At 42.1% G+C, this 21589-nt stretch overlaps 2 protein-coding genes across 2 annotated transcripts; both read right to left on the bottom strand.

Moving 5' to 3' along the window:
- Nucleotides 1-8180: 8180 nt before the first annotated feature.
- On the bottom strand, nt 8181-13520 carry LOC119367257 (tubulin gamma-2 chain-like). The gene is made up of 12 exons (XM_037632827.1): nt 13125-13520; nt 12097-12297; nt 11809-11920; nt 11207-11607; nt 10974-11027; nt 10787-10891; nt 9987-10061; nt 9871-9915; nt 9633-9761; nt 9191-9295; nt 9056-9117; nt 8181-8583 (listed from the first exon to the last, which is right to left on the bottom strand). The coding sequence occupies exons 1-11, from the start codon at nt 13251-13253 to the stop codon at nt 9064-9066; spliced, it is 1410 nt and encodes a 469-aa protein (XP_037488724.1). The 5' UTR covers nt 13254-13520; the 3' UTR covers nt 8181-8583; nt 9056-9063.
- Nucleotides 13521-14738: 1218 nt separating this feature from the next.
- LOC119367246 (dihydrolipoyl dehydrogenase 2, chloroplastic-like) lies at nt 14739-20902 on the bottom strand. Its single transcript, XM_037632819.1, has 15 exons — nt 20464-20902; nt 19703-19849; nt 19095-19229; nt 18073-18190; nt 17482-17606; nt 16997-17122; nt 16812-16892; nt 16449-16511; nt 16295-16369; nt 16135-16213; nt 15939-16039; nt 15644-15757; nt 15407-15520; nt 15248-15319; nt 14739-15155 (listed from the first exon to the last, which is right to left on the bottom strand). Exons 1-15 carry the CDS (start codon nt 20761-20763, stop codon nt 15108-15110), a joined length of 1698 nt encoding a protein of 565 aa, XP_037488716.1. The 5' UTR covers nt 20764-20902; the 3' UTR covers nt 14739-15107.
- Nucleotides 20903-21589: the final 687 nt, after the last annotated feature.

Raw genomic sequence — 21589 nt, 5'->3', positions numbered from 1 at the left:
AGCTATGGCAAACTTTTAATCTAAACAAAACCCCAAGTCTAAACGACGCCCTAAGGGTTGTATATATGAAGGAAGAGGGGGGAATTTCGTGGCCCTTGAGGGTGGGGTCCGAAACCAACCCTAACTCTTATTTCCCCACACATACGGACTCTAAAAATAGCCTATACTTAAGTATTTCGAAATTACATGGGTCTGGCCCATTAATAAGGTGACGCAGCACCTAGAATAGGCTATGGACGAATATTATGAAGTGGCATCTTGTATATTTCGTCCAAGGCTTCATGCACTCCTTATGGCGGCTTCAAAGTCCTGAAATCATCACTTGTAACTCCGTTCTTGATCCCTTTGCGCATGCCATCAACTCCATGCGTGTTCTTGCTCCAATGTTCATCCTTCTCCAAGCTAGGCCCTTCATTTGTAAGCAAAATAAATGTATCCAATTTAGGCAGCATCATAATCTCATGAACATTAGAATCATTACCAAGAAACGAAAGTATCTGGTAATTTAATGGGCGTGCGCGAGCTCTAGTAATTGGTCCAGTATATGTAACAGTAGGGGCTGCGGGTGTAACAATGGTATTGATGTCCTCATCATCCTCCCCTTCTTGAAATGAAGTTGTCCTCGACGGAAGCGCATCTTCCTCACCCAAATAAGGCTTCAAATCTGCAATGTTAAAAGTGGGACTAACCCCAAAATCTACAGGTAGCTCAAGTTTATATACATTATCATTTATTTTCTCTAACACCTTAAAAGGACCATCAACATGTGGCATTAGCTTTAATTTGCGCAGATTAGGAAATCTATCTTTACGCAAATGTAACCAAACAAGATCTCCAGGCGCAAACACAACATGTTTTCTACCCTTATCTCCAGCAAGTTTATATTTAGCATTCATACGCTCAATGTTTTCCTTAGTTAACTCATGCATTTTTAAAATCAATTCAGAACATTCTTTAGCATCAAAATTAACCTTCTCTGAAGATGGAAGAGGCAACAAATCAATAGGTGCACGAGGTAGGAAACCATACACAATTTCAAAAGGGCACATCTTAGTAGTAGAATGCAATGAACGATTATAAGCAAATTCAATATGAGGCAAGCATTCTTCCCACATTTTCTTGTTATTCTTCAAAACAGCCCTAAGCATAGTAAACAATGTTCTATTGACTACTTCAGTTTGTCCATCAGTTTGGGGGTGACAAGTAGTACTAAAAAGCAGCTTAGTCCCCAACTTAGCCCATAAACATCTCCAAAAGTGGCTAAGAAAATTAGTATCACAATCTAAAACAATAGTATTTGGCACACCATGTAAGCGAATAATTTCACGAAAGAACAAATCAGCAACATTAACAGCATCATCGCTTTTATGACATGGTATAAAGTGTGCCATTTTCGAGAACCTATCCACGACAACAAATATGCTATCCCTCCCCTTCTTTGTTCGAGGTAAACCTAAAACAAAGTCCATAGATATATCCTCCCAAGGAACACTAGGTACAGGCAAAGGCATATATAAACCATGAGGATTGAGTCGTGACTTAGCTCTTTGACATGTAGTGTAGCGAGCAACAAAACGCTCAACATCCCGTCTCATCTTTGGCCAAAAGAAATGTGTAGCAAGTATATCCTCCATATTCTTGACGCCAAAGTGTCCCATTAATCCTCCTCCATGCGCCTCCTGCAATAACAAAAGATGAACGGAGCTACCTGGAATGCATAGCTTGTTAGCACGAAACACAAATCCATCGTTAAGAACGAACTTGTTCCAAGTTCTCCCTTCCTTACAATTTTGCAATACATCTTTAAATTTAGCATCATGAACATATTGATCTTTGATGGTCTCCAAACCAAATATTTTAAAGTCAAGTTATGAAAGCATAGTATAACGACGAGACAAGACATCAGCAATAACATTTTCTTTACCCTTCTTGTGTTTAATGACACAAGGGAAAGTCTCAATGAATTCAACCCATTTAGCATGTCTACGGTTCAGTTTTGCTTGACTTTTAATGTGTTTCAAAGATTCATGATCAGAATGTATAACAAATTCGTTGGGCCATAAATAATGTTGCCATGTTTCTAAGGTCCGAACAAGAGCATATAATTCTTTATCATAAGTAGAATAGTTCAGACTAGGCCCACTCAATTTTTCAGAAAAGTATGCAACAGGTTTTCCATCTTGTAATAACACACCTCCTAATCCAATTCCACTAGCATCACATTCAAACTCAAAAGTCTTATTGAAATTAGGAAGTTGGAGTAAAGGAGCATGTGTCAACTTATCTTTCAATACCGTGAAGGCTTCTTCCTGTGCGGTACCCCAAACAAAAGGCACATCCTTCTTTGTAAGCTCGTTGAGAGGTGCAGCAATGGTGCTGAAATCTCTCACAAAACGCCTATAGAAACCAGCGAGGCCAAGGAATCTCCTCACTTGTGTGACCGTTTTGGGCTGCGGCCAACTCTCAATAGCTTCAATCTTGGCTTTATCAACTTCAATTCCCTATGGAGTAACAACATAACCAAGAAAAGATACTCGGTCGGTGCAAAAGGTGCACTTTCCAAGGTTTCCAAACAAACATGCATCACGTAGAGCAATAAAAACAGTATGTAAATGTTCCAAATGTTCCTCCAAAGATTTGCTATAAATCAATATGTCATCAAAGTAAACTACCACAAATCGTCCAATGAAAGCACGTAAAACTTCGTTCATTAACCTCATGAAAGTACTAGGTGCATTAGTTAACCCAAAAGGCATGACTAACCACTCATATAATCCAAACTTAGTTTTAAATGCAGTTTTCCATTCATCACCCAATTTCATACGAATTTGATGGTATCCACTACGCAAATCAACTTTGGAGAATATTGTAGAGCCACTCAATTCATCAAGCATATCATCTAGCCTAGGAATAGGATGACGATAACGAATAGTAATATTATTAATGCCTCTACAATCAACGCACATACGCGACGTACCATCCTTTTTCGGCACTAAAATGATAGGAACAGCACAAGGACTAAGGGATTCGCGTATATAACCTTTGTCGAGCAGTTCTTGTACTTGACGCATAATCTCCTTCGTCTCCTATGAATTGGTACGGTATGGTGCACGGTTGGGTAGCGAAGCACCGGGAATTAAGTCAATTTAATGCTCAATCCCTCGAATAGGTGGTAATCCCGGTGGCACGTCTTGTGGAAAGACGTCAGCGAACTCCTGCAAAATGTTAGTGACAGCAGGGGGCAAAGAGGAAGGCACGTCCTCAAATGAAAATAATGCCTCTTTGCACACAAAAGCATAGCAAACAGATTTGCTAAAATATAGCTCATCAATATCAGATTTGATGGCAAGTAAACATGCACTTTTCAATTTAATTTCAGAAACAACAGTAGATGGTTTATTATTAGGCTTCATTTGGTGCTCAAATTCTTTTGCCACAATCTGATTTTCACTCTTATTTGGCTCCTGTTTTGCTTTATTAGCTCTATTAATATCATCTTTCAAAATGGAATCAGGAGTCATAGGAAGCAAAGTAATATTTTTATCGTTATGAACAAGAGTATACTGATTGTTTCTACCAAGGTGTACAGAATTTTTATCAAATTGCCATGGTCTACCAAGTAATAAGGAACATGCTTGCATAGGTACCACATCACAATCAACATAATCAGCATATGTAGAGATACTAAAATGCACACGAACAGTACGTGTTACCTTAACCTTGCCGCTGTTGTTGAACCATTGGATGTAGTAAGGATGTGGATGTGGTCTTGTGGTGAGAGATAGCTTCTCCACCATCTCCATGCTAGCCAAGTTATTGCAGCTCCCTCCATCTATGATCACGCGAACAGAACGTTCCTTCACAACTCCCTTTGTATGGAACAAATTATGCCTCTGATTTTGCTCAGTTTGTGTAACCTGCACACTCAAAACACGTTGAGCAACTAAACATTCGTACCTGTCAGCATCTTCAGGAGCCATGTATTGTGTCTCATGATCAGAATCGTCTCCACCGTGTTCTTCACGTGTAATAAGAGCCAAGGTCTCTTCATCATAGTCACTAGCGGACTCATACCCACCATCCTCAGTAACAATCATCACACGCTTAGATGGGCATTCTCTCGCATAATGACCTCCACCCTTGCAACATCGACAAATAATATCATGTGTTTGCCCTGTTGATGCCATGGATGAAGAAGAGCTCTTTGCAGGCCCAGAAGGTGTGCTCTTGGCAGATAGTGGTGATTGTGCCTGCTTTATTGTATCACGGTTGGAGGTGGCAGCCGACGGAGGCGCCGGTGTAGCAGAACGTGTGGAAGTAGATGATGCACGTGGTGTCCATGATGAAGGTCGACCTGCAGAAAAGTTAGTCCGCGCCAATGCCTGTCGATCCTGCACTTCACGTTCAGCTTTACAAGCAAGATGGAATAAACGAGTGATATTAGTATACTCCTTATACTCTAGAATCGTCTGAATCTCTCTATTTAATCCACCCATAAAACGTGCAAGCATAGCTTCATTCTCCTCAACAATACCACATCTAATCATGCCAGTTTGTAATTCCTGATAATATTCTTCTACAGAATTTTTTCCCTGTCTTAAGCGCTGCAATTTTTGAAGTAATTCATATTGATAATATGGTGAAACCCAACGAGTACGCATAACAGTTTTCAAAGCAGCCCAAGTAGCCGGAATAGGATATAATCTACAATGCTCAGACCACCAAACACATGCAAAACTAGTGAATGCACAAACAGCAGTAGGAACACGTCTCTCCTCGGGATATTGTAAATATGTAAATCGTTGTTCAGTTTCTAACTCCCAAGTAAGATATATATCAGGAACATATCTACCCTCAAATGGTGGAATATTCAATTTTAGTATAGGGAGATGGTCATGATCTCGTACCTGAGGGTGAGCCCTACCATTGCCATTATTTGCATGTGGACGACCTGGTGGTTGCTGTGCTGGTGGTGGCACGTAGTTCTGATTTTGATCAACCTCATCCTCATAATCTCCCACATAATCATCCTCCTCCACATCAGCAGTAGGAGCCACAGAAGTATCAACAGCAGCACCAGCAGTTTGGCCTGACTGAAGAGGGACACGGCTCGCTCGGCGGAGGGCTGTTTCCCGACGTGGAGGTAGTCGATGTTGTTGCTGTTGTTGCAGAGGTGCGACAGGAGCAGCCGGTGGTGGTGGTGGAAAACGCGAAAGCAATTCAGCAAACTTGTTATCGAGCTTTGTTCCAAACGTCTTCTCCATGCCATCTATCTTCTCCATGGCCTCTTCAAATCTGTTTATCACATCGTGCACCTGTCCACTCATCATTTGCTGAAACGTATCATGAAGCTCCTTGTTCGTCAAGTTCTCCCAGTCAGTCTCGTCGGCTTGTGATCCTGGCATGGTTAGCAGCAATAGAAACACACAAGAATATGATCCTACAGACTACTAACAGGTGGTGGTGGTGGCGGGTGTCACAAATCCGTCAAGCAAATCTCAAATTCTTACCAGTTCTTACCCAGCAGCAGGCGGTGATCGGCAACCGTTGTAGTCAAAACTCTCAAAAGCTTGGATAGAGCGATTGCCAGGGAGAGTCAAATGCACGACGTAGATGTATGTGGAGCTGGGAAGGCTTATAGTATGGTAGCAAAAAGGGTCAGCAATAATCAATTCAAAGATGCAAAGTTGAATAAACGCTCAACGACGGTACTGTGCTGGTCCTAGGCTAGACCGTGCTAGAGACGCGAGCCTAGAACACTAACAAAATCACGGCGCTGCACGTAAATAAGGAAAAAGCACACTCCGAAACTCTTTTTTTCGCTTTTTTTTCGAGACCTACGCAGGCAAGGGAACACGAATCAGAATTTAGATTGATCTCAAGAACAAACCTAATATGAGAAGAACTCGGATATGGATTCAGATTGGTGGTGGTATATGGATACGGATTGGTGGTGGTATATGGATATGGATTCAGAGCGGTGGCGGATAAGCAAAAGTGGTAGATGGGCGATGATGATGGTGCGGCGGCGGCGTGACAACTTATGACCAGAACTCGAAACTCTAAAATACTAGACTCTAAGACCAGCAACTTGACACGACGATGCAACCGCAAATTCAACAAAGCAAAAACCCTAAAAAGATTATGCAAAGGCTCAGATTGGTTCGGATATGATGAACTAACCCTAATTTTTTTTCTGGCTTTTTCGTGGACTGTAGGTATGAAGAACAGACTCGATCTAATCTACGAAAAACTATAAAATCTCACCGAGCAACCTGAAAATCTGATACCACTTGATAGAGGCTAAGGTGTCCCGATGTTTCGATGAGATGGTGGCTATCGTTTTCTGTGGGAGTCGACCTTGACGATCCGACTACGAACGTGCGAGACGTCGCGCCTTAGCAATCGCTAAACCAACTTCCGAGGGTTATTGACCATGCCGGAGCACGATCAACCTGACCACGAGGGTCTGTTTCCTGCGAGCAAACGAAGAACAAGCAAGAAACTGAGATTGCAATCGGGATATTGCGAATATAAGATGAAAGCTTTATTGATCAAGGTGGGGTTCTGTGACGTCTTGGTTTGGTCGTTGGACACAAACGAAGTACGCGAAGTTGCAAATATGGCGAACTTTTAATCTAAACAAAACCCCAAGTCTAAACGACGCCCTAAGGGTTGTATATATGAAGGAAGAGGGGGGAATTTCGTGGCCCTTGAGGGTGGGGTCCGAAACCAACCCTAACTCTTGTTTCCCCACACATACGGACTCTAAAAATAGCCTATACTTAAGTATTTCGAAATTGCATGGGCCTGGCCCATTAATAAGGTGACGCAGCACCTAGAATAGCCTATGGACGAATATTATGAAGTGGCATCTTGTATATTTCGTCCAAGGCTTCATGCACTCCTTATGGCGGCTTCAAAGTCCTGAAATTATCACTTGTAACTCCGTTCTTGATCCCCTTGCGCATTGCCATCAACTCCATGCGTGTTCTTGCTCCAATGTTCATCCTTCTTCAAGCTAGGCCCTTCATTTGTAAGCAAAACAAATGTATTCAATTTAGGCAGCATCATAATCTCATGAACATTAGAATCATTACCAAGAAACGAAAGTACCTGGTAATTTAATTGGCGTGCGCGAGCTCTAGTAATTGGTCCAGTATATGTAACAGTAAGGGTTGTGGGTGTAACAATGGTATTGATGTCCTCATCACATAGTAATCCAAAACTATGGTATTCTAATGCTTGGGCAATGAACACCACAGTTTCTGAAAACTAAAGTTTTTCCTTTGCTTTGGTAAAACTACACAATCTGTTGAAGTTACCTCGTTTGACCTATTATTACGATCCTAGAGATAGCTAGGTGAACCTAACTCAGCTAAACCAATTATTAACACCTGGCTAGTTTGTGCTAACGGTTGCCGCATGCATGCTGCCGTGAACAAGTCGGCATATGTCTTCAGGTACAGCACAGGGAGTAAAGTAGGGTATGTAGAAGACCACGTGCCTCTCTTTCTATGTGGTGAGCTTGGTTTGTTTGTGGCTAGAACATGAGGAACGGCTCACATCTGATGGAGGACAGAAGATAGAGATCAGTATAGAAAACAATATTACTCCCTCCATTCCTAAATATAAATTCTAGAGATTACAATATAAACTACTCCCTCCGTTTCCTAAATGTAAGTCTTTGTAGAGATTACACTATAAACCACGTACGGATGTATATAGATGCATTTTAAGTTTAAATTCATTCATTTTGCTCCGTATGTAGTCCACCTAGTGAAATCTCTACAAAGACTTATATTTAGGAATGAGGGAGTACATACGAAGCAAAATAAGTGAATCTACACTTTAAACTACATCTATAAAGACTTCTATTTATAAACGACATGTGTATTGCATTAGCCGTTGAAATTGTTCATGTTTTCTACAGTACATACTCCCTCAGTCTCATAATGTAAGACATTTGCACAAGCTATGTTAACTTGCAAAATGTCTTACATTATGAGACATACGGAATACAGTACAAAATTACCACAATAGACCCGCCATAAGAGACTGAGGTGAGCTATCGAAGAATGAAGCTGCAAGAGTGAGAGCTGGCGCACACTCGACGATAGTATGACAGAAAACGAATCAAACTGTGACAAGATACACAAGCTGCCTAGGAGACGAGCAGAAGAAACGAAACCGCAAATAGCACGGGTTTAAAAGTACAACATGCGCCGTTTATACAAACTGTCAAACTGACTAGATTACATTTCTGGCAACTGTTATGTCGCCAGCAAAGAAGGTTGGCGCAATAATAACTTGGCAGAAAACCTGTAAACCTCACACAGCACCAAAAGCATCATCACTACAGATTGTACACGCAAAACAAAACAGCATAAAGATCTGGTTGCAGTGGATCCCGAAATATACATGGCACACTGAACTAACGGAGAAAGGCAAAAGTCTAAGAAAGCAGATAACTGCGTCAACCAATTCCGTACCACACTAGCACTACGTTGGGGTGGGATTGAGCTTGAGCAGACTGATGTCCATCTGACAGCTACAGTCGCATCATTGTATAACCAGCAAGACCTGCGTGTAGAAAACTCTTTTCAGTCAAGTAAACTTCTGCGGCAAATGTCAAACATAAAAACTACTCCAAGTATGAACCTTGATTCACTCATCATAGACCAATGTGTTACTACACTAGCCACCTAGCTGCTTTTGGTAATTGGAAAATTTCTGGAGTTATTCAATACTGAAAGGTAACCTTATAAAACTTCACAAAAGAGGATCTTAGAAGTCATGACTTAAAGAGGTGCATCTTTTGTTATTTACACGAATATAAACATAAATAAATGGTTAAAGATTACTAGGGTTAAAGGATTTAGTAATGCAACTGCCAACGATCGGAGTAGATCTATTTCCAGACGACGACGTTCTACCAAATAAAAGGAGATTGCGAATAATGTAGGAATTGTTCAACAAGGCCATGTGAGAACAATCATCCAACTTTTCATCAAACTACATTAGGGCTTTGCAGTGCCCAATTTTGAGACATTACCTTGGTATTTACACAACTATCTTCGACTCAAGTGCGGCCGCAACATTTGCATCTCCAAGGTCCTGTTTTCATTACATAAAGCTCGTCATCTCATATCATGGAACACACATTATATAAAATGGAGTTTGAGAGTACCTCCATCCCCCATTTGATGTAGTCAGGTGATTCGCAAGCCTTGTATTCATCAACCAGGCCCTCTATAATTTCTCGAGATTCATCGAATTCAGAGAGATCATTGTCCTGCATATTGTGGCCAGACAGATGATCAGCATATAAGGATAAGCTTCCCACAATAATATGTGGTACTCCAGGGTATGTCCTAAGAAAATCACATGGGTGGTTATGTTACTGGAGGAAAATAATATAGCTTCGATTTCCAGTCAGCATTACATAAAACAGCTACCAAAGTGTCTTTGTTCTGTGTTATCAAACAGGCTTTTGATCTTGAACAATAACATCAAGAGTTTCAGGTGCAAAGCATTCATAAATTCCACAAGCCTAATAACATTCATACTAATTTAAAAGCAAACAAATTCTAAACAACTAAGAAAACTATGAAGAAATATAGTGTTCTTACCGCAAACATCGGGAACTTCCTGTAGTTGTCAAGAAAGGCTTGCTTTTTCCTCAGCTTTTCATACTGCCCCAGACATTTGTTGAATAAGTGACGGATGCTAGTATGATTTGCTAACATCAAACCACTAACCTGTGGCAAAACATTGTTTATTAGAATGATAGCATTAAAAAAATGCACCCTCTGCTCCCAAATGTAAGACATTTTTGCAGTTCATCACAAGAAAGAAAGATCACTTTACCCTGTGGGTGGTTTGAACATATGGTGATTTCCTTGACAATGCAACCTGCAATTGAGGTGCTCATAAATTAAAGTGTCAAGAAGCTAAACTGAAATTTACTCTAGTTGGGTGCTCACCTGAATGCTTGCAGGTCCCCACTCTACGAAGTTAACAAGCTTCCTTTCACGTATCCTTTGTAGGCTCTCATGGACCTACATACATGAGATGACCAAAGTTAAGCACCGAAGAATAGATAAATCAACAGGATACATAAAAACCATCATTAAGCTCCAGTTAATTGCTACTGAGCAATAAATACCTAGTATGTAATATGTACATCAATATATTTACAAAATGAAATGCATGTACTCCCTCTGTAAAGAAATATAAAAGCGTTTAGATTACTACTTTAGTGATCTAAACACTCTTATATTTCTTTAGAGGGAGTACGTGTTATTTTCACCTCTTGCAGGATAAACAAGAGCCTCTGAGGGAAAAGTAAATACAATTGTTATTATGGCTCAACGTCATGATGAAAAACTACAGTGCTAAGTGGCGGAGCTAGCGAGGAATGGTTGAGGGGGCCAATGGTGAATTATAATTTTCTGGAGGGGCCAAAAACTGTATTTCTCTCAATTTGTATAACCAAAAAAAAGCTTCTTCACAAAAAATCCATAGGCTGGGGGGGCCATGGTCCCTGCAGCAATACAAATAGCTCCGCCAGTGGTGCTACATGTTTTTTAGGAACTTCTGATATTGAAGTGGACAGACAGGGTTTGCTTCCTATGAATAAGGCAATGTGCAGTGCAAAGCCAAAGACATAAAATTTTACCTTTTGACTGTTTTATGTGAATGCATAGTGCCACAATTGGCAATATCATAATTAAGTTGGTATACATAAGCATGGCACCAGTAAATCTATTCAACAGAACTGTACCTGTGTTGGGTCCACCTCTCCTTGAATGATGTTAAGTATGGAGATGTATTTAGCCTGACTAGCTTCCTTGGTACGTGCGTAAGATGACACCATTATGTTCTTTGTCTGCAAGATAGAATAGATAAAAGGTTCAAACTCATGAAGACAAAGGAGATTAGAAAGCAACCTGGGGCAGGGGTAACATTACCTGCAGAAGTCGTCTCATAACATCTAATACCGTCGTCTTGCGTATCATGTTAACCTGCGGTGGCACACATCCTCAAATCAGGTCAAGCATTTGTCACCAAAAAAAGCGGAAAACAAAAATGTAGCAAGTCTGACACAAAAACACTGGCCCTAAATTTCAGCCAATGCAACTAGAAAGTTAATAAGTACAGAAGACGTAAATTCAAAATGTAACAACTGGGGAAGCAAAGTTACCTGTCGTTCGACGGTCAATGGAGTATAACCTGTCATAAGAAAATGGCACCTTGGAGTAGGAATCAAGGAGGCGAGAAGGCCAGCCAGATCATTATTCATATATCCAGGATACCTCAAGGTGGTTGTGCTTGCAGACATAACAGTGGAAACCAAAGAGTTTGTTTGTGCAAAAGTAGGATTTGCTAAATGAAGACGTTCAACGGCAATTCTGTTAAGAGCCGTATTGTCAAGAACAACCACACAGTCAGCATTCAGTGTCAGCCGCTTCAGAGTTAAAAGGGAGTTGTATGGTTGGACAACAACATCACTCGTTTCCATCTGGTTTGGAAAGACACTATATGTCTGTACAAGCTTCTTACTGTATCGATCATTTAGGGTCTCCAGCACATAAGAACCCATACCTGAACAAGGGCAACATGGACTGCATTAGACAATTAAACAAAATACTAGTACATAGTGAACAACATGATAGACACTCTTGCAATACAGCTATTAACAAATAACTAAGAAGGAATGATAAAGTGAAAAGGACAGCTATTACAAAGAACTAAGAAGGAATGATAAAGTGAAAAGGGAGGAATCAAACTACGAGAGCCAGTTACCTGAACCAGTTCCACCAGCAATGGAGTGGCATAAAACAAAACCCTCAAGGCTATCACTTCCATCTGCTTCTCGATCTACCATGTCCATGATATCATCAACAACTTGTTCGCCCTAAAATTTAAGAATAGGATAAAGCATTAATCTAAAAGGTCTACTGGTATCTGAAATGCAAAATGCAGAATTGGCTTATGGACATGACACAATAGAAAACATGTACTGTTGGTAAGCTTATAGTAATAATTATAAGTCTACTGAATGAAAACCAAGACACAGAGATGCAATCGCACCTGATGATATCCACTAGCCCAATTGTTTCCGGCACCACCACCATGCTCAGACAAATATATATTCTCGTGGTTGAATAGGTTCTTGTACTCGCTGTTCTGTATTCCATTGATCACTCTTGGTTCTAGATCCATAAGAAGAGCCCTGGGTATGTAGTGCTGATCATCTGCCTGGTAGAAAAAAACATCTTTCCTGTCTCCTCCCTGCAGAGAAAACATCTCTATGACTCTCATCTTAACCCAGCTACAAGCATAGGCAAGATACATGGAAACAACAGATGATGCATCCATTGATTTTGTACAAAAACAAAAGTACTTGGATACCAGGTTCACTCTGGCATAATCAAGCGTCTATATGACCCTCGTGCTGACCCATCTACCAGCATAGGCACTATAAATGGAAACAACAGATGGTGCACCCACTAATTTTAAACAAAAACATAAGTAGCGAAATACTCGGATACAAGGTTCACTTTCTGGCATAATCAAGACGCATTCTCACCAAAGCATTTCACAAGGTTCTCAGATGCTCTACCCGTTGGGTTTAGTATGACTTATATGTACACTTATATGTACCAAATCACTTTCTTCTAACTGAAGATACCCTGTATTTAAGCCTATAAACATGCATTTTGGCACTGTACCTTGTTCATGAATAACAAAACTCCCTGAAGAAACGACTGTTACAATACAAATCAAAACTAACAGCAGCTATTGTGTTGACTGAAACCTATTAAGGTTCGCCTTTTAGGGTGAAATTGTTAAATTAGAGTAGTAAGTAGCATTTAAGTTACAGGCCTGCCAGGTTGAGAAACGTAACCACGCGCCATTTCACTAAACCCTGAAACTCATGTACTAAAACACCGTGCCCCAACGAGGAACAGATCGAACACACCGCGGCGCTCGCTGAACCACAGCAAACCCGCGGCCGAAAAACGGCCACCACCGAGCGAGCGATAGCGTCGGGCCGCCGGATCGGGCGGCGAAGAGGGAGAGAGGGGATAAGGGGAAGGCGTGCGGCGAGGGCGGACCTGCGTGGCGAAGTCCTCGAGGAGGCCGTCCTTGCCGATGCCGTGCTCGAGGCAGAGCTGCTTCCAGAACTCCATCCCGATCTGGTTCCCGCATTGCCCCACCTGTATCGTGATGATCTCGCGCGGCATCTCGTCGTCCTCCTCCTGCTCCGGCGGCGGCCGATGCCGCGGCTAGGGTTACCGCCTCGGGGACAACGGGGGAGGGCGGGGGGCTCGGCCGGCGGCGCGGTGGCCTAGGGTTTTGGGGTTGCTTCGTTTGGGCGCAAGGGCTGGCTGAGCCGTCCACCAACTGCGAGTGCCGTGGAGTGGAGTCGCTGGAGGGAAGCGGTGTGGCGTGGTGTGGTGGGGGTGGAAGCGGGAGGTGACGAGACGGAGAAACAGGAAGGGGAGACGGGGTTTGGCCGTTTGGGGGATGGAAGCGGAACAAAATGCGAGAATGCGCGCAAATTTCGAATTTTCAGGTGCGCCGGATTCGTGCTACAGAGTATAATGGGAAAAGGTGGATATCGATTCATATACCTTTTTCTTCTTCATTATTAATCAAAGTCGATTTTCCTGGTCCTTTGGATCTGGATCCAATGGTCATCATTTTCCTCCTACCCCACTCAACCGGTGGTCTTCTTTGTCCGCCAGAAGCATTCCTACCACATGGCATTACCGTCTACCTTGATCAAGCCCCTGCCATTGTCGATCATATCAGCGCAGTGCTCACCCCCCTAATCTCGGGGGCGAGAGTTCATTCTCTGCCACCGGTGGCCTACTAGCCTTAACACCTACCTGCTACATCGACGAAGTCTCATTCCTCAGCCACCAATGTTTTGTTGTCCTCATGTCGTCGTTTTGTTTAGCATGGTTACCACAAGCACTTTGGCGAGGTCTCATTCGTAGGCTGTGCCAATGTTATTGTTGTCGTGTAATTAGCAGCTCTGCCTCACAGTTCAACGACATTTGAGACTGAGGTCGACTATGTTTAAGAAAAACTTAGCCGGCTAAGCTCAAAATAGATCAGGAGAAAATGGTCAAATTGTTGGGATAAATGATTGCATTGCCTCCTTTTATTTTTGTCCTATAACACTCTATTATGTAGAAACTTCTATTGAGGAATGGACGATACTTACAAAAGCCTCTTTTGTGTTTTTATAACCTCTTTTCTTGGTGTAATGACATTTATCTTGCTTGTCATTTTAATTTAAGGTAAATATATATTTTTGCAAGTAAATCAATTAGGGACAGCTTACGGTGTCTTTTTTTAAAGCAAATATTAGTAATCTCCCTCCGTCCCAAAATAAGGGTCTTAACCTCAACTTTGTACTTCCTCCGTTCCAACATAGATGACTCAACTTCATACTAACTTTAGACTCAACTTCATACTAACTTTAGTACAAAGTTGGGTCATCTATTTTGAAACAGAGAGAGTGCTATAGTACAAAGTTGAGCCACTCGTATTGAAACGGAGGGAGTATGTTTCACAAAATCAAGTGCGCGTGTTATAACTCTTTTTTTTTGTAATCATTAGATATTTTTTGAACATTTTAGTACTTATGGCACGACAACTTGCACCAAATCTGCATCCGAAAAACTGGAGTATATATGGCGGTACTTAAGACAGCAGAGTTTCGAGTCCTTCAACCTGCAAACTTCTTTTCAGACATCAATTGAGCAGTCTTAAAAATACAATGCGGCGAGAACGCCGATTATTTGAACAACCCTGGCTAGACTTACAACTCAATAGGTGAAACAACAAAGAAATGAAGGCAACAAGAACCAAATCACCACCCCATGACTAATAACATCTGAACACGCTACAAAATGTGTAACTATTTTTTCCCTGGGTACCATGATGTGGCACCAGCAGGCTGCAAAAGCTCCTTGTATGGCTAGGGTTGGCGATCTCGTCGCGGGGAAGACAGCAGGCTCGTGATGAAACTAAGAACCTTCAAGAGCGGCTGGGGTGGATGATTTGGCTCACGCTCCTGCCCGTCTTTAGGCTGCAACTGGTTCATTTACAGAATGAGAGACACCTGAATTAACCTGTTGGGAAAGAAAGCATGGCTTACAGCTGTTCAGAGTCATGGCCTGAGAATTTTTCTAAGCGGCTGAATAGAGGAGACATCGATCTGTACCTTGGCCGCTTTGAAGAGTTCGTCGAGGACTTCGGACAACGTTGGGTGTGCATGAACAGCAAGCTTAAGTTCCTGCAACGGCGGAGGCCGTTGTGTTACTATAAACTAAACTGCTAAGCAATGGAGAGGAGTAAAGAAAAAACTATCAGCTATACTCACTTGCAAACGAGTTCCTAGGGCAATGGCATTTGATGCCTCGTGGATGAGGTCAGCAGCATGCAAACCCAAGATGTGAACACCAAGAATTTCTCCCGTGTCAGGTCGGTAGATCATCTGCAAGGAGGGACAAACATTGTCAAACTCAAAATATGTCAATGGACGCAAAACTGTGATCCCCGAGAGCAAAGTCTGGAAACAACGCAACAAGTAGAAAACTTTATGTTAAAACAGAATCACCTTAGCAATTCCGTCGCCTTCATTTTCTGCCAAAGCTTTTGTGTTGGCCTTAAAGCTGGTCTTAACAACACTTACTTCAAATCCTTCGTTATCAGCCTTTTCTCTGGCTTGCGGCTGCAACATATTCAGCACACCCGGTCAAGTGTTTTTCTCTTTTCGAGATATGGTACATATCAAATGCAGTAACAGAATGCATTAAATTAGTTTCAAAGAAAATATATTAAAAAATGTTTTTTTAGTATAGATGGAAAATGCATGAACAAGACAGAACTAGTAGTTAAGATCCTCGACTTACCTCTGTCAGCCCAACCATACTGATTTCTGGATGAGTGAAACAAGCAGCTGGGATGCTTAAATGGTTTAGAATGTGGTCCCTCCCAGAGATTTGCTCAACGACTACATTTTCATAGAATTACACATTACACAACTATAGCAACAAGCACTCATAGGAGCAACAACACAAGTGCATGTATCAACAACTTCGGAAATACCTGAGATTCCCTGTGCACTGGCAGCATGGGCAAGCATGAGTTTACCATTCGCATCTCCAATGCAAAATAAATTCGGCACCTACAACATATCATATGTTAATATCCAAACGGGCCATTGGGAAACAATTGTTCAGTGTAACAATTTGTTTATGCAACATACCACATTGCCATCAGCATCCGTGACTTGCATCCGCTCATCAACAGGAATAAAACCACGCTGTGTAACAACATTAATCTGAAGAAAAAACAAATTATATCCACGGTTAATAAAACTGCAGCATTTTCTTCTGACAGCTACACTTTCAAGTACTCACATTTTCCAAGCCAAGTCCGCTGGTAAATGGTGCTCTTCCAGTGGCTATAAGGGCTGCGTCCACCTACACACACAAATTTCCGCTCACATAAAAGCCATTGTCGAAGTGCAGCAAATACGTTGTTTATATTTCCAACTTACATGAATGAGCTAAGCAAGAAATGGTCAAAATAAATAGTCGATATATTGGCAAGTGTGGTTTGGAAGATATGTAGCAAGAATTTATTCGATTAAATCATCCATCACAAGATGATAGAAATAATCAAAGTGTGCATGTGTTGTACCCTAGTAAAGATGTAGCCAGCAGGACTGCAATTGTAACACCTGCGTACAAGAACAAAAATATATTTAAAATGTAATTTACCTCAAGTGTTTCTTTGTGTTCCTTCGTTTTGGCATCAATGAGCTCAATCAACACAGGCTTTCCATCCTTTGCCGGAGTAATCTTGAGGCAAATGCATCAACAATTCAATATACATATGATATGAATATATTTTATCTAAAGATTCTACTGTGTGAGAAAGGTTAAGAGTGGATGGTGAAATTAACCTTGCTTGCAAAAACACCAGTGTGATAGTCAATTTTCCTTGTATTGATAAGGACTCTCTGGGCCAATTTTGCGATTTCAGGATCAAAACCAGGCATCAGCTGGTCAAGAGCTTCAACAAAGGTAACCTGCTCGATCAAAATTGTGTAACTTTAGGCCATACATTACAATATAATCAGCATACACCTGTAAGCAGCATTTGGTCCAAACATTTTGCTACAATATCTAACAGAATCCTCAAGCACTTTCTGAAGTCGAATATGTGTGAGTATCTGCATGCCAGTAAAATAATAGTAACATATGCAAAGCAGAAGGTGTAAAGATGCAAATGGTAGGAATCTTTTGCAAGTACTCATGTAACCAGTAATCATGTTTCTGCATTGAATGAAGTGACTGCATGGGAACACTATCATATATACACAGATATTCCTAAAACATGATTAAATCCACTCCTTCAAATTTGTTGACAGCAAGAACTTTCTGTTACCTCGCTTCCTAGAGCTGTGTACACATCGCTGAATTCAAGTCCAATATAACCACTTCCAACAATAGCTATCCAGTCCGGAACGGATTCAAGTTTTAATGCATGGTCACTAGTAAATACAGTCTTACCTGCACAATAACAAACAGTATTAGAGAAATAAAACAAAAAATGATAATCAATACAACGCGCTTGCAATAAGTGTGTCAAGATTTGTGTAATGGAGTCGACAATTGTTGGAAATGGTTACAGTTTTTTTTGTATTATATTTTCCTGCGTATCACTTAGAGAAACAAAATGTACTCCACTTGAACTAAACTCGAGGACAATTGGAACATTACAAAAAAATTAAAAAGGAAAAACTGCATCAACAAAAGCTACCACAGCTAAATAGTATTTAGTGTATATATGAAAAATGGTCATCGTACTACATTATTAGCATAGCTTGCATGTCTGTTTTCTGTTCTTAATTTGCAGGTTGGAGTTCAACCGAAATTTTAATGAATACAGTAAGTATGGAAAAAAGATTCTGAATGTCAAATTAGTAGTGTAATTAATCTAGAAGAATGATCCATCAAGAGAAGAATCAGCACTTACCGTCAATTTCTATGCCCTTGGGAACAAAAGGAACTGATCCAGTGGCAATGATGATGTTCTTTGCAGTGATTTCTTTTTCTGGAAAACCAACTTTTCCGTATCGTACCCTTTGCTTTCCCTGATCACATCATGGACGGAAATAAGTAAATCAATAAACGAAATTCTGATGTTTTTTCTCGAGAAAACGCAAAAGACCTTTGCGTTTCTTTTCGTTCAAAAGGTAGGAAGTCAGCTACAGTCGTCCTAGGACGAAATTCTGATGGTTCGAATGCATGCACTTTTCTATAACAATTCCTGCATGGTAGGGCTGTAAACAGACAACAACAAGAAACCCTTTCAATCCCAAACATGTTGTGGTAGGCTAGAGTTGAAACCCATACGATCTTGAAACCTAGTTATGGTTCTGGTACGTGGATATCTAACTTCCACACACCCCTGTCCATGCTATCACCATAAACAGAGCCACACATATTCCATGCTATCACCATAAACAATAGATAATGCTATATAATTTACGACCCAACTGGTTGAATCAAGCAGTTGCGGCTTGCAGTCATTATATATGCCTATCTCGGACATTCAGTGGCTCCACAACTAGCTAGGACTTGGCTTTCCTTTAGCAATCAATGCAAAGTTTGCGAGATCAAAAAGTATGCATGAGACATGCAAATACATTTCCAGATACAGTCATCAACCTTTTATGTCAGGCCTGTTTTAGGATGTGCAATCAAAAAACTTTAGCATATATAATTCTATGTTTTTAAAGCGTCCCTAAGGCGACGCCTAGGCGTCGAAGCGCTCCCCCTCCGCTTTGGAAAATCGACCGCTCTGGGCGCCTAGGCGTCCAAAGCGCCCGCCTAGGCGCCAAAGCGCCCCCCTTCCCTAAGGCGGTAAGGCGTCGCCTTAAAAACATAGATATAATTCATTGAAAAGTGTTAGCTTACAAAGGTTGATAGAATTTGTACAGTTAAAAAACTTCTACTTGTACAGGCAAGCAAGTAAATGATTTACAGAGGACATACCACAATTTTGCCAAACCCAGTTAATATATCCACTCCCATAGCCTTCATTGAATTAGTCAAGTTGCTTCTGATTTTGGAGGCAAGATTATTTGCATGATCAGCAACAGCTTGTCTGTCATATCCAGTTGAAGAAACCTAATATAAGGCAGAATATGCTCAACGATTAATTGATTGTGCAGGACAAATGATGTAACATGGAAGGATGAAAAGGCAGCACATGCCAACAGGTAATGCTTGTAACTTGTAAGGACAGAGCATACTTCTTGTAAAATATACATAGTAAATTTAGGACAATCTCACATGATAAAGGGCAACATAAACATATAGAAAACTCAAAGCATTGTGAAGAACAAATAAGGGAAGATTAATAGAATTGACATGGGTAACTTCTTAAAAATAGTTATCAAGGTTATATACACTCCATGAGGTAAGTGTTAAACAGGCATGCTGAAACTCAAACTGTTTATCTTCCTATGCTTACTGTTGAATTGTTGACTTTGCGAACCTACTCAAAGTCTCCTGATGCTTAGCATTTAGCAATATGCATGTATAGTTGTAACACATTCTATGACCTGTTCTCAACCCATCATCATTGCATCCAGTTATACCTGTAGACCCAGGGACTTCATGTGATGTTCATCATGAAGCTCTCTCATCCGACCACTGACAGCAAGAAGTGCTTTGGACGGAACACAGCCCCTGTTCACACAGGTCCCACCCACAACATCTCCCTCGATAATGGCGGTTTTCAACCCCTGCACCAATTGGGCAAGATAAAAAACATGAAGAAATGAGAAATAGTGATGGAAGCAATGTCAGACAGACTTATAATTCTGTAAGCTTCTTTGCTTGTATGTTATAGGAGTTGAAGTTCATAACAAAAAGGTGGGCATAATTCTATATTTCTATTTCTCGGTTATATCACCAAATGTGGAGAAGGTTGACTAACTTCAACAATCCAACTATACTGCCAACAGGTGTGTCAACATCCAGTCCAAAGATGGACAAACACTAGAACAACTGATCAGTAACTATTCGCTGGTGCTGTAAAGAAGTTTACATTTATTTCAAGTGCGTAAGTCGCTAATTATACATTCCACCCATTTGTGCACGCTGATATTAAAAAATGGTTCGACCAACTCAAAGAGACATCAATTTAATTGATCACGAGGGACCCTGCAGCTACTGCATGAAATCCTCGAGCAAAAACATAAACATCAATTCACCACATTTAAACAGAATTCCCAGCTCCAGCACCGGTTGCTAATCGAAGCTTGCAAATTAAATGTAAGTTCCAGCAGAGTATGAAAAGTAACGTGGTTTAACTCTGATAAGTTGACAGAAAATCATGAACACGAGCAGCACTGACCTCCTCCACGGCGTGGAGCGCGGCGCCGTGCCCACCGACGCCGGCTCCGATGATTACGAGGTCGTAATCGAACCCGTCGCCGCTCCCCGCCGCGCCGTTCGCGGACGCCGCCCTCAGCACCGCGCGGCTGGTGGCCGCCGCGGCGTGAGAGGCCCGCAGCGAGCCGCACGCGAGAGCATCGCCCCGTAGCCCGCAGAACCGGATCTCGCTGGGCCGGCGCCCCGCCGCCGCCTTGGATCTGGCGCCTCCGCTGGCGATCGCCGAGGCCGAGGCCGAGGCGGAGATGGAGACGGAGTGCATGGCGAGGCGAGAGGCTGGCTAGGAGGCCCGCGCTCGGGGCGTGTGTGGTATGAAGGGGAGCGGGCAAGCGCGGGCGGAGATGGCGAGAGTGGAGTGTGGCTATGCTGGCCTTGGGGGTTTACGCGAGGGGCGGAGGATTCGAAGCGGGGAGGAGGCGGAGGAAAAGAAGACGGCGCTGCGAGGTGGGGTCCACACGTCAGTGCGGCGGGCCAAATGTTTGACAAGAAAAAATAAGAGTGAAGTCTAAAAAAAACCTTGAACTAGTAGAGCCAGTCAGAATTAAACCTCAAACTCCCGATCCCTGAAATTGGTACCTTGTACTTAGCGATTCCGGTCAATTTCAACCCTAAACCAACCATATGTGGTTTGCCGTACCGGGAAAAGGATGATCCCGGCAGGGATTATTGTTTCTTTCACTGACTTTGCGGTCCCACTTGTCATATTCATCTTCTCCCCCGAACTCTCCCGCTCGTGTCCCTCATGGTCGGGACTGGCCGTTGTCCCTCAAAAATCTTAGCACGCTGTTCTCCGGCATTAGCGTGTGGTCATGGACAACGAGCAGTCGCGCTCTTTCTTCGAGATGCACGACGGCGAGGAGACGTGGGACATGGCCGCGCAGGAGGTGCTTCGTCGCGGAGGTGCTTCTTTGGAGAGCCGCGAGCGAGATGTCTTCCTCTTCCGTGGTGTGCGCTCGATGGCCCTGCACGTCGTATGCAGCGTCCTGGATCTGCCTCACCTCGTCGCGGAGGCCCCGCCGACGGTGAGGAGCGGTTCGCCGCCGGCGTTATGTTCCCCGTACAACGCTGTTCAGCGACCTGAATGTGTT

This window comes from Triticum dicoccoides, chromosome 1A, assembly GCF_002162155.2.
Source record: "Triticum dicoccoides isolate Atlit2015 ecotype Zavitan chromosome 1A, WEW_v2.0, whole genome shotgun sequence".
Classification (NCBI taxonomy): Eukaryota; Viridiplantae; Streptophyta; class Magnoliopsida; order Poales; family Poaceae; genus Triticum; species Triticum dicoccoides.
The sequence above is the reverse complement of the archived record's forward strand: the minus strand, read 5'-3'. Positions and strand labels throughout refer to the sequence as shown.